General features: G+C 42.1%; 2 protein-coding genes across 5 annotated transcripts in view; both read right to left on the bottom strand.

Moving 5' to 3' along the window:
* Positions 1-10,082, bottom strand: part of LOC309703659 (uncharacterized protein) — a 17,480-nt gene extending 7,398 nt beyond the window's left edge. For 2 of the 4 annotated variants that reach the window (XM_082528603.1, XM_082528602.1), the window contains exons 1-4: positions 2,951-3,053; positions 1,001-1,193; positions 139-235; positions 1-50 (exon numbers count right to left, since the gene is read on the bottom strand). The exon at positions 1-50 is cut by the window's left edge and continues 12 nt beyond it. In XM_082528603.1, the coding sequence (XP_082384729.1) occupies positions 1-50; positions 139-235; positions 1,001-1,193; positions 2,951-2,985 (375 nt within the window). In that variant the 5' untranslated portion in view covers positions 2,986-3,053. Of the gene's footprint in view, positions 51-138; positions 236-1,000; positions 1,194-1,435; positions 3,054-9,671 lie in introns of those variants that run through there. The other 2 variants (XM_082528605.1, XM_082528604.1) reach the window with 2 other exon arrangements.
* Positions 1-13,580, bottom strand: part of LOC309703654 (coxsackievirus and adenovirus receptor homolog) — a 75,464-nt gene that overhangs the window by 39,815 nt on the left and 22,069 nt on the right. The window lies entirely within an intron of this gene.

Here is a 13,580-nt window from a genome sequence, read left to right as displayed (position 1 = left end):
GTTGTCTGCTGTAGGTCTAGATGACTGACACTCTGCTTTTAATTCTCTGTCTGTAGAAGAGAACACAAGACATGGAGGCATAGTGCTTTGCAAGACCCCAGGGTTTAACAGGTAGTGCTTACTCAAGCAGGGACTCACCTGTGAATGAGTCTGTAGAGATCACATGGTGCTCCACGTCATGGGCAATAGGCTCTGCAACACACTGTTGACCAGAAGGGATGCTTGCGATCTTTAGCTGGGTATGAAAAGTAGAACAAATATTGTAAACATCTGGCAGCTACAGTGGAAATGTATTTAATCCACTATGAGTGGTCTTTTCTAACCAGTGTCCCCTCAACCCATGTGTTTTTCTGAGTATGCCAAACACTGGAGATGAAACAGTGAAAGACTCAGTTTGAGCTCAGATGTCAGGACAGTGTTCTCACATACCTTGAGTTTGTCTGTGTCAGACACACACACATAGTTAAGCATTTTCTGTTTCACCTTCAGTTAAATACAGTTCTAACTCTCATCCTAACTGCAAGGAAACAGAGTGATTAACCCTTACCTAGTTAAGTGAAGCCAAAGTAAGACAATACTAAGAAGCTAAAGTGACTGTGAGTAAAAGGTGCATGTATATGCCTGACACAGAAAAACCCAAGGTTTTCAAGGACACTGTCCATCAGCCTCATAATGACATCTGAGCTCAAACTGATGCTTTCACTGTTTCACCTCCAGTGTGTGGCCACTCAGTAAAACACACTTGTGGAGGGGACACAAAACAGATAAGCTTGCAATCATCACTTGGGAAAGTCATACAAATTCAAGATTTAGTTAAACCAGATTGAATACCACCAAGAGGACATTTAAATATTGTGACTAGGGCTGAAACAACTAATCGATTAATCGACAACTAATCGATTATTGAAATAATCGTTAGTTGCAGCCCTAATTGTGACATCTAGATACGTAGGTTTTAAACAACAATTCATAGGGGGAAATTTTTTTTTAAATGACCCACCTTTTTCCGCCAGGGCCATTCTTTCCCACCATAGTCATAAGTAATTTCACTTCCTGCCGCAATTTCCTTCAGTGCAAAAAGGCAGAGATGTGGCTTCCCTTCTGCTTCAATCAACTTCATTCTGCAATTTGGTGTCCTGTGTTCATCGTTTACTAGTCGCCCAAATGACCCATCTTCAAGTGCTCCATCAATACTGCAAATTTGGAAACATACATTAAACAAACATTTATAGTGACATGCCTATGAACTATACTATAATTTTTAAGCACCAACACAAACACAACATCCAATACAAGTTTAGTTGTTAAATGCATAGTTGATAAGTTAAAGAGGGTCCATCAGTCAAGGACGCATTGCTTTCTGACTGAGATAAGTGTTTGCGCTTCTACTTGTGCTTAGAGCTTAAACGTGGTTTTGTTTTACTGTTGCGCTGACCTAGTAGGTGTGGCTGTTACTCTTCTCTTCTCTTCCTCCTCTTGCCCACTACCTGCTCTGTGCTGCTGCTTGCGCGTGGCCACTGATTAGACCTTGTGCAATCTACAGCTAAGCGCAGCCTGGTGTGCACTGCTCTGCCAGGTGAGTTGAATTAGAGCAATCAAGGGCGGGCGTGCCTAGTAGACCTTAAAATGCATGCAGCAGTCATTTGACCCGAGTGCGACATACTGAGAGGACAGCAAACCAAGCACAATCCACTTTCCACTGTGAGGAAGACTTTGAGTTAGACGGGCTATCGATAAGCTCGGACTCATATTTGCTGCTTATATGTTTGGGAAATATGGAAGCTCAATTGTGGAAATGTATTTATGCTTTGGGAAATAGTTACTGCATTTAAGTTTAAAAAATTATATTGATATTAAAATAAATGTTTAAGTTTGAATAGATTGTTTATGTAGATAGTGTTTCCCACACATTTATGTTAATTAATACTAAAAGTAATTACCCCAAATCCTTGGTTAAATCTTAAAACTAGTGTAAATATGTTTGGTTTAATTTAAGGAAAATAATTCTTTGTAAAAGAAAATCCTTGGTTAAAGTCTTTATTAAAATATTTGTAAACTCTAAAATGTATACTTTAAAAATGTAATTGTTACAGAAAGTGTAAAAAATGCAAGGTAGACCAGTTTATTTCATCTTCGTTGTTTGAAATTACTCACCTCTGATTCAAAAACTAATGAATGTGAAACTAAAACTAGGATAAATGATAGTTTAGACAAAAGTGGCTTTACTGAAGTGTATATTTTTGTTATTTCATTTGTCTTCTGTATAATGCATTTAATTTATCTGAATGATTAATGAAATGTTCTTTATTTTTTGTGTTGAAAGGTTTTTCACCTATCCATCAAGCCATCCATCTACCTACCTCACAGGCAGAACACTTGACATGTACTATTTTGGCATTGTACATATTATACAGTAGTTTTGGACACAGTAGAACAGTGCACGGGTCTCCGTGTCCACATGTGCCAAATGCGCACAGACACAGGGGCGCTCATTCAGCCCTGGCCATTTGAATTTTCTCTTATTATTTTCTCTATCTCTATATTATATTTTAAATCTTCACAGCAGCGTGAGAACACTGTCTTAGCTGTAAAATGTAGGCTTATATTATTACCCCTCTAACCCCGTACATTACGCCCGTGAGTGTGTATTAGAGAAGGCACACACAGGCTTAATACGGGGACTAACGGGCCCTCAGCATATGTGGGAGTCCCGTCAGTCCCCAGTACCGAGAGTTCCCGGGGACCACAGGGTCACCGGGAAATGACGGAGCCTTAGTAAGAATGAGATCCCGCTATTCCACGGGTCCGTCACTCCCCCTTCTATAGATTCTGGGGACTGACGGGGCCGGGTACTAGAGGTAAGGACTCGTTAAAGAGCAATATGAGATGTTTGCTTCAGAAATCCTGACCTTGCAATAGAAATGTAAACATTCAGTCATTTTGAATTTACCACAATGTCTTCTGCTTCCATATGAATTCAAACATGAAGCCTGAACATGCGCTGGGGTACAGGTTACGTCTGTGTTCAGCTTCAGTTGCATCAATAAGCTCCCCTCTATTCTCTGCTGTGCAGCTTCGCTACTTTCAAGAAACACAGTGTTTGTTTTCAGTAAGTCTTTTAAAATGTACTCTCTAAAACACACACACACACACACACACACACACACACACACACACACACACACACACACACACACACACACACACACACCAAACCAAAGAAATCTATTTTCAAACTGAAGTGTTTATGCTTTCAGTCCGTCTAGCTGCTGATACTTAACACGTGAGTGTCTGAAGAAGAGGACTCTGTTGCCATGGTAATCCCTGCATGAATGGATGCTCTTAGCCTCGTTTTGTTATTATTTTTCTCTAATTCTCAGAATTTTCCCCAAGTCTGAAAATAACACACCAGGACATAATCACTATCATGTTTTAGCAAATAAACTGTCTCTAATTTTACGGCAGTTTGGTTTTAATGGAGAGAGAAAGAAAACTCGAGGAAAAAAACAGGTGAAAGTTTCACAGCGTTGACTTGTTTGTGAGCAAACTTTCAGACTGAGCAGGCCTAATGATGATGTCCCTCTGTGTAAGTCATTGTCTGTTCTTTAATGTAGAAAAGCCTTTTTAAAAGCTGCCTTCGGCTCGTGTGCAGCCTGACACAGTGTTATCTCTGGGATTTCCCTCAGGTCTGCTGAAAGTGTCCTTAAAGTTGAATATTGTGACAAAGTGAATGTAACAGTGAGACTGAGCTGCTCAGTCTGTTTCTGCTGACTTCAGCTCCTTAAACATCCTGATTTATCAGCACTGCAGGGACACGAATGTCACTGTTACAGAGACGCACACACAGAGCAGGAATGTGACTGAATATCACTGACAGGAAAAACACCTTCAGCCTCAAACATGCAGTCAGCTGCTGCACTGGCCTAATGACAGACGTGAGCTGAGCTCAGGGAGCAGCAGAGGGTGGAGGCTCATTTCATACGTCTTTAAACTCAGCAGTGTGAAATCCAAAGAGACTGACATGTGACAGAGAAAAGCATCAGTGCTGTCGGCTCCAGCCTCACTTTATAGTTTGCTTTTATTTCTCTGGATGATGCAGGGAGCCTGGCTCAGCAGCTGCTGTCATGTTGTAACCGTGTTCCTGTGACTGTACTGTGATAACTCTGTGACCATGTGATGGACTTACTGTTGATGCTGTCCTGTATTAAAGTGTTACTGCAGCCGACCTGTCTGTGTGTCACTGTCTGTGGACTGCAGCGTCTTCAGCAGCAACTGTTTGCTGTTTGCACCATCCGCTCAGATATTCTTCAGTTTAAACGTCTTTATTTCATCTGTGCTTAATACTCAACAATGAGGCTACATCGAATGTTAAATGTCTTGTTATTCTCCTCAACTCAGAAACTGCTAAAATATAATGACACTCAAACTGGAGTGTTGTAAAAATTGTGTGTATGTGTGTGTGGGGGGGCTTTAGGAAGGCAGCAGCGATGGGGTGAATAAATGCAGCAGCCCAACCCACCAGGCTCTGATTGATGCAGCTGGCCTCCAAGGCCCCATGTGTGTGTGCAAAATAGCCAATTACTACATTACACTTTACTACACTAACGAGTAAAGAGGACTGTTAGCCTGTCAGCTTGTGGAGCATCAAATATCACTGCAGCGACAATCAGCACGTAGCACATGAACACAGTAACAGGAAGCTAGCATGGCTAATGCTAACTGCTAATGAAGGCACAGCTAGCATGTGTCGTCAGTGACCGGGCATGCTTGCTCTTCTATATATTGATGCTATGCTAGAGCGTTAACAGTTCCTGTTATCCATGATTCACACCAGGGGCGTCACACTGACTTTACATGGGGGGCGACAGACAGCCCCCTTTGACCTTAATGGGCCGGACCAGTGGAACTTCCTGTCACTGTGAAGGAGTCACATATTTAACTGTTTTTCTACATGATGAAGAAAAAGTCACAATGACAGAAATCTGTCAGCACGACTCTTTAAACTGTCAGAAATCAAATGACAGAAAAATAGCTCATAGCTCATCTTTAGTCTTAAAAACCTGAAGTTTCTATAGCATAAAGTGAAAAAAGAAGGTTTTCTGCCTTTAAAAGTTTATTGCTAAATTACTTTGTGTACTATGAATAAGTAAGGTTTGTATCTGCAAGAAAAGCTGTAAAACTATGAAAATTCAAAATGTCTGCTTGTGCTTGATTGTTGTGAGCAGCAGATCAAACAAGTTAAAATAATCAATTATAATCGGGCTGATTCTTATGTATCACCTTGCTACTCTCAACACGTGCCACATTCACACAAGCACTGTTTCTATGCTTTAAGTGCTTACTAACTACCATTCACACACATTCATACTGCGATGGATGCACCAGAGAAAACTTGGTGTTAATATCTTGCCCAAGAATATTTGGCATGCAGAGTAGGGGGAGCCAGGGATTGAACCACCAACCTTCCGATCAGTAGATGACCCGCTCTGAGTTACAGCCGTCCCCAATGTAATGTCTAATTATTATTGTAGAGGCTAAGCCTACGCTTGAAGCCACTGAGGTGGTCGTTAACGGGGATGACGCGATGTCACTGGTATGCATGAATTAAGTTCACAGTCCAATAAATCCAGCAGTATGTATCTTGTCCTTTTTGGTCTTTATTCCGTATCGACATAGCATAACAGCACAACGGTCACAAACTGTTTGCCTTCTCAATGACACACCTGACGCCGATTACGTGCGTCTACCTTAAATACCTTTACATTACATAATCAAAACAGAAAAAGGTGACCTCTAGTGACCACATAAGGTATTAACCCAAGAATGGCTCCTACAATTATAAAGAGCTTTTAAGGTACATTCAGACCTGTGCGACTCACTCAGACTCTTAACTGTAGCTCTGTGCTACATGCTGACATTTCTGCTAATCAAACTTTGAATAAAATTTATTTAATCTAATATTCAACTCTGAACTCTAACTTTAGTACTTTTAACAGAGGCTATTTTTATGCAGTGTTTTCATAAAAGCCTTATTTTTATGTATTTGCTTCTACCAGGGAGAACACATGAGGTTAAAGGACAAGTTAGAGACCTTTTGTCTCTACAATGGAGAACAGCTTTTTAAACTCTGCACTCAGCTTTGTGTCTCCAACATCACTGATATACAGACAGATTGATATATGGACCTGCAGCGGAGTTTAGGCCCAGACATGGCTAGTGACGTCAGACCTGATGGATTAAAAAAGTTAAATTTAATTGAATCTAATAACTTTAATCTCAGCCAAACCGATTTACTCACGAACAAATAAAACACTGAAAAAGCCAAACAATAACATTTTTAAGTTATCAAAGTGATTTATATATCATGTTTAACCCGAGTAGTGAAAGACCGCGGGGCTTTGAAGACGATGTGTCGGTCGGCTCAGATATTTGAAGTTCACACAGCTACATTCTCACCTGAAAACGTGTTAAAAGTTTTTTGCAAACAAGAAAGAGAAACAAGAGTGATATTAAAACTAAGTCGCTGCCGCCATTGGTGGAAACTGGAATTGGCTGGCCACGCTATGAATTCTGCGATATGGTTTTTCAATTTTGTTGTCCGGGTGGAATATCGGGAGAAATTCAGGAGAATGGTGGCTCCGGGAGGTTTTCGGGAGGGGCACTGAAATTCGGGATTCTCCCGGAAAAATCGGGAGGGTTGGCATGTATGGTTGTGGCAACATCACTAACCGTGTCAAACACCTCAGAGTAAATCATATCACAGAATATGACGAGCGTATGTTGAGGCGAACTGAAGAGGAGGAGAGGGACAGGTGCTGCTAGGGCGAGACAGACGTCTCTCACAGAGTCCTTTAGTGCTGCAGGCAGGCAACGTGTTCAAATAGCACAACTTCAGTTTTTTTATTTCTATATGATGAACTCTGGATTATTAAGTGATAAGAACAAGTAATCTGATGCCCTGTAATCATTATGATGCTATAATTTGAGATACAATAAATAAAATAAGTTTATGTACAAAGTATCGTATCGGATCAGTATCGTCGATACCATCCTGAATTTAGGGCTTTGGAGCGTGATGTCACGGGGGTGGGCGTGGAAAGGATTTTGGCCCGATCCGCCATTTTTGGGGTCTAGCGCAAGTGAAAAGGGAGCGAAGTCACACACAACAGCCACGGTTTGTATTTGCTGTGTGGTCGGCTGCAATGTTCGATCACACGACCGGCAAGAGAATAAGGTTGGAAATGGTTTATCTTTTCATTCTTTCCCAACCTGGAAGCAACATGAGGCGGCTAGCCTGGATAGCAGCTGTGAGACGAGCTGACGTGCAGTTCTCTTCCATCTCCAAATATCTGTTGGTGCTCCAGACATTTTCATTCCGGTAAGTTCTAACTATGTTCATATCACTCTTTATAGCCTATTAGTTTTATTTTCTATGCGCTCTGAGCTCATAGCAAATTAGAACAAACATCCTAATGAGTGATTTTGCAGAACTACCTTCTATTTATAGAGTTGCTAATTATTTGGCATTATTGCAGCACCAGGTGGAGCACCAGTCTGATCACAGGTTGGAGGAAACATGGTGGATGGTCACGTGAGCTGTAGTCAGCTGATAAACAATCAGATCAAACACAGAAAACAGGATGAAGCTTCATCACAAACAAGACATACATGAGTATAAAACATGTCAGACTGAAAATGAGACGTCAACAGCATCACAAACAATGTTTAAAGCTTCCACGTGGTTTTACATTTTCTACATGGAAACAGGAAGTGCTGCTTTTAATTTGAAAAGTCACATTTATGGATGTGGACGTGGAAAAGTACAAATCTGGCAGCCTTTGTTGGACATGAAGTCGGTAATGTGTCTGCGTGACAGCTGTGGAAGCACAGGAGCAACGTCTGTGGGAAAATTCACAAAGCAACACGTCTATACCACTCTGACATGTTTGAAGATTTTTCACAATAAAATCCATGATTTGGTTTAAATGAAACTTTCTTCACCTTGTAAGGAAACATTTTGTGGACACGATTGTTTTCCAGCTAACAAAGTTAGTCCAGTGAGAGACAGCAGGAGGAGCAGAGGTCAGCTCATTGTGACAGCGGTCAAACAGATGTGATGGGTAACAGCACACACAGGTGTGTTTCATCTCCACACACACAAACCACAGCAACACTGACTCCACACTCAGCCTCCCAGTGACTGTGAGCTTACCCGTGTCACCGGTGCCACCCACTGTGGACCCCTCTGTGTCATGTGATGGTAATACAGGACGTTTTCCACAAACAGCTCCACACTTAGTCCTGGCTTCAGTGGGTGAGTCCATCCAGCAGAGATGTGGAGACACAAAGCTGCTGGACAGTTTGAGGTGTTACATTTCAGTTCAGGTTCATGTTTGTGCACTAGAACCAGATGTAGAAGTTTCAGCATGAAAGCACTCGATGATGGGCAGCTTGATTGAGAGAGGGTGAGAGAAAGAAAAAAACAACCCACGGCTCGCGTCGTTCACGTCGAAGATCCAGCTCTAAGTTAAAGTCTGAGTTCAGCTCGTCGGCTCATGGAAACACTGATTTCCTTTTATTAATGAGGCGTCTGTGGGGACAGGCAGGAGGCTCCTGATTGGTTCATAAGGTGTGAATAAATGTGTCATGTAGATGGAAGCAAAGCCACATCAGGCCTTAGAAAGAATTCATGAAGGTCTGAAATCTGTCTGCAGTGCAGTGGAGTGATCTCCTACCTTTGAATGGCTTCAGGCCTCAAGCAGAGGGAAAAGAATGAAGATATAAACTTTGTAGCTAAAAACAAAGCTCAGTGTCAAATTTGGATCATTATCACTTAATTTAGTTTGGACAATCCACCAATCACAGAGCTCCATCAGAGACCTTACAGCACAGGTGTCGAACTCCAGGCCTCGAGGGCCGGCGTCCTGCAGGTTGTGGATGTGTCCTTGATCCAACACAGCTGATTTAAATGTCTAAAATACCTCCTCAACATGTCTCAAAGTTCTCCAGAAGCCTGGTAATGAACAAATCATTTTAATCAGGTGTGTTGACCCAGGGTGATATCTAAAACCTGCAGGACACCGGCCCTCGGGGCCTGGAGTTCGACACCTCTGCCTTACAGTAACTACATTCACCAGCAGAGCTTTGATCGCACTTCTCTCCACCACCACAAGATGTCTCCACACTCCGTGCTGACTCCAATGAATGATCAGAGCTGCTGAGCCTGTTTGCAGACAGAGGAGGAGCTCCTGGTGATCCGTGTGGCACTAAAAAGCTCTGATAACGTCCATCCAGCAGCTGATAACAGGGACATTTGGTGCCATGTCAGAGCTGCACAGTCAATCATCCGTTTGGCTCTTTAGTTTGAAGAGTTCAAAGCAGCAGCAGAGAATCTAAAGTGTGTCACACAGCACCAAGTTTCCTTTGGTCACATATGAAATGTGAGTCCGAGCTTCAGCTACACAACAACACACAGCAGCTGATTGTAACACGAGCTCATCTGAAAGGCACCAAGAAGAATCCAGAGATTTGAAAGTTGCTGCTTTGGATTGTTAGTTTGATCAGAATCCAGTGTTTGATGGAAATCTCCTCCTGCTGCACTTCAACACATTAAAGAGAGAGAGATGAAAGAAAAGCTGATGATGAGAGCAGAGAGAGGAAGGTGTACTTACCGTGCAGGAGGATCACAAACACCACAAACATCTTCATGTTCCTGTCAAACTCAGAGACTCTTTAAAAGCCCTTCAGGACATCAGCTCACAGCAGCTTCACTTTCCTCTGCTGATCATCTACTGACACTCTCACACTGCTTCACTGTCACAGCTCAGAGTTCAGCTTCACACTTTGTTAAAGCACATCTGTGGAATGAAGTCCGGCCGGCCACAGATCACTTCTGAGGAAAGAGGAGGACGTCGGCTTTCCTCATAGTTTCACGCCCGAGTTCTCCAAACACAATCGGGGTGGCTGCAGCAGGTGGAGCAGGTCATCTACGAAGTGGATGGTTGGCAGTTCAATCACTCTGCATGCCAAACGATCCTGAGCCCCCACTTCCTCTGTGATGTGTAGAAAAAGTGCTCGTATGACTGGGTGATTGGGGCTTGCTGTGCAGAGTGTGCAGAATCGACTAGAGCTGTAAAACAATCTGTCTGTTTACAGTGACACGCACAAAGCTCCGCCTTCAGTCCTGACACTGAAACATCCACTGAAGCTACAATGATGCAGATGTGACCCTCAGCAGCTGGATTTCCTCTCCATAGATGTGTTTCCATGCAGATCATGGACATAAAGGCTGCTCTGAGAAAAAAGCAACGAATCAGACAAATCATTAGGTACAGGACCTTTAACATCTGCAGATTTATTTATTTAGATTCACTTTCTCCTGTTCAGTCATTACTTTCTTAAAAAAAACAACATGCCTGTGAGACCCTGATGCTCAAAGAAATCTCATTATTAATTAATGCTTAAATTTTAAATCCAATTTAAAATGTATTTTTATTGACAGGCTGTTTCACACCTCCAATTAAAGAACTACTTCTAGAAGCTCTTACTTTATGCAGTGAGCTGTGATAATATCATTATATTTATAACCTTCCTTTTATTTAACACAGTCCTGAAGAAGATATTTAGAAAGCAGTCCAGAGCTGTTTCTGCATTGAATTTCAAAACAAATTGAAGGATTTTTTTGTTTGAATTCTAAATGAGTCTTATGTGACTGCTTCAAATACTATAAGTATTACTAGTGCTGCTTCTGTTCTTCATATTACTGTTTATTGTCCTCTCAGACCAACAGGCGGAGGTGAAGGTGGAGGAGGGGTCATAGTTTGTCACCCTAGCCTGCAGAACAAAGTCTGAGCTGAGGACACCACAGTGGAGTGGACTCACTCTGACTTTGGACTCATGATGGTCCATGTGCATCCAAATGACAGTAAACAAGCAGGACAACCTCTACTGTGGTTGCACGAATATAAACAAAGACCTGCTGAGAACTTGAGACCTCAGTCTGACCCTGAAACTCCACACACACACACACACACACACACACACACACACACACACACACACACACACACACACACACACACACACACACACACACACACGGATACATCTGCACCATCTACAGGGACAAAGACTTCCTGAGACAGAAAGTATGCTGCAGGTCAAAGGTCAGTTGGGATTAGGAAAAAAGTGAAATCGTAAACAGGATAAAAGCAGTGTGAGAGGGCTGTTACTTTTATACTTGATAATAAAACGAACAGATGCAATGAGAGTTATGTTTCTAAGGAAGTAAATGACATGAGAGTGAATATAAACAACCGTACACATCCCTACGACTTGTTTTGGAGGTAGGACTCACCAAGGTTCAGTGTTAGATCCTGGGCGAGGCAGATCTAATTTAAGAATAGATGGGATTGGCTGTCGGAGGGTCGCTTTTTTGAACTGCAGGTCCTTGAAGGGTAATACAGTAGAGGATATTTACATAGAGGATCTCTATGTAAATATCCGATAGCAGCTACTACCACCACAGACTGTTTTCCTTCGTGGTCATGAAGGAAAACGCTCGGCTGGCATTTAAAAGGGCATTTATTCCCTTCAAGGACCTGAAGCTACATAAAGCACCCCCCAACAGCTGAACCCATCTGCTCTCTGATTGGATTGTTACATTTGTGATTGACATGACATTGACCAATCAGCTGAAAGGAAGAAAAATCAGGTCAAAATTCGTACTCGTAGGTTGAGAGTCACACACAGCCAGGGAACCTGAGTGCAGAGATTTAAACATAGTTGTTTGCTTTGTATCTGTAAACAGACCTTAACAAAATCAACTTGTAACTTGTGTAAAAAATCTTTACAAACAAAATTCTCATCTGTAGATGCACAAAAATAAAATTTTCAAAAATTTTGGTTTACAAGGGTACAAAACGCTCACAGACACACAACACAATGTTCACATTAAGTGGTGAAGGAAACACTTACTATAACAGCTTACTATTGTGCAGTCAAGAGTCCATGTTTCAGTGTTCAAACACCTGTCTTGGGTTTCTGAAGCTAATTTGTCACCTGTGAGGACTCTGGGACAAACACACAGCTTGCAGTTCATTTCTACATCTGTTTGTGTTTCCTCAGTTTCCCAGCATGCCCTGGCTGTGGTAGTGGAGGTGAATGAGGGGGAAAGATCTGTCCTGCTGCCCTGTATGTACTCAGGTTTCATACCTGTGGACCCCACAATGATGTGGAATCGCAGTGATCTTCATCCCAAATCCGTCCACCTACGACGAGGAGGAGGAGATGATCTCAGAGGACAAAACCGGCGTTACAGCAGACGCACATCGGTGAGGCGTGATGCTCTGCACACTTTAGACTTCAGCCTCACTCTGAAAAAACCACAACTGATCGACAGTAGCAGCTACACCTGCTCCATCAGTGCTGGGAGAGAGGAACAGACACTGACAGATATACAGCTGCAGGTCAAAGGTCAGCAACAAACACCTGCTTATCATGCAGGTCAGGAGTCAGTACTGTAGACGGATCAGAGCTTAAACTCAAAGTCTTCTGCCAATCCTTTAAAACAAACAACAGCGTTTTAGATCTAAGCTCCATGGTCGTCACAAAGCAGACGAAAAATGAGGAGAACACTTTGTATAAAAACTGCAGAGATCATTCATAATATTTTCTTTTTTCTGATGAAAGTTTTTAGTTGTAAAAACTGTGTAACACTCTTCAGGGATGCTGAGGTTTTTCACCACTTGCTGGCTCCCAGTGAAACCCAAGACCTCATTAAAAAAAGCTAACAAGCAAAGTAAAATGCTGAGTTCAACCAGCTGTTGTTAAACTTGTCTGCTGACTCCCAAAGGATCATGTGGATGTGGGATACTGTCCAAGGGCAGGTTACCTAGGGCCTGCTTTAGGGTGTCCTGCTATCATCAGCAATGTTAGCATCACTGACAGGTAGGAGTCCAGTTCCTTAGCTGACCTTTGTGTAGCCCTGCCATGTCTCTGATATTTACACATTCACTGAAAGTAGTAGCATGACCTATATTTGGCCATTTATATCCACAGTTACTTTTGTTTTCAGCTTTTAACTTAGTTTAACTCAGGGCAAGCAAATTCTGCTCGGACACTTTTGATCTGATCTGTGGGGTTCTGCAAGGCTCAATTCTGAGTCCATTATTTTTTATTTTACATCCTTTATTTAGCTGAGGTCATTAAATGTTATCAATTCTATGCTGATGGCATCCAGCTGTCTGTCTTTTAAGCCTTGCCATCTGGATAGGCTGCCCAGTAATGGTAATCTTGTTGTATTTGATTCTTCTCTGAGCTTTGACTCAGATGCAAAATCTCTATGGGGTCTGTTTTATATAGAAAAGTACAGACAAGAGACACGAGCTGCGTTTGTTCTGCAGGCTCTTCCTCATCTGAGGTACAGGAGAGTTGCAACGGCCTATCACACTCACAGCTACTTCTCCCTTGTGGCGATGCTGCGCAATTACATCATCATAGCTTCAACTGAAAAGAGCAAAAGCACAATGAAATAAGGCCTTTTACATGAATAAATGTTTAAACCAAATTACAATGTTGAC

This window comes from Aulonocara stuartgranti (genome assembly GCF_965226115.1).
Source record: "Aulonocara stuartgranti genome assembly, chromosome: 3".
In the NCBI taxonomy this organism is placed as follows: Eukaryota; Metazoa; Chordata; class Actinopteri; order Cichliformes; family Cichlidae; genus Aulonocara; species Aulonocara stuartgranti.
This window is presented reverse-complemented; position numbering and strand designations above follow the sequence as displayed.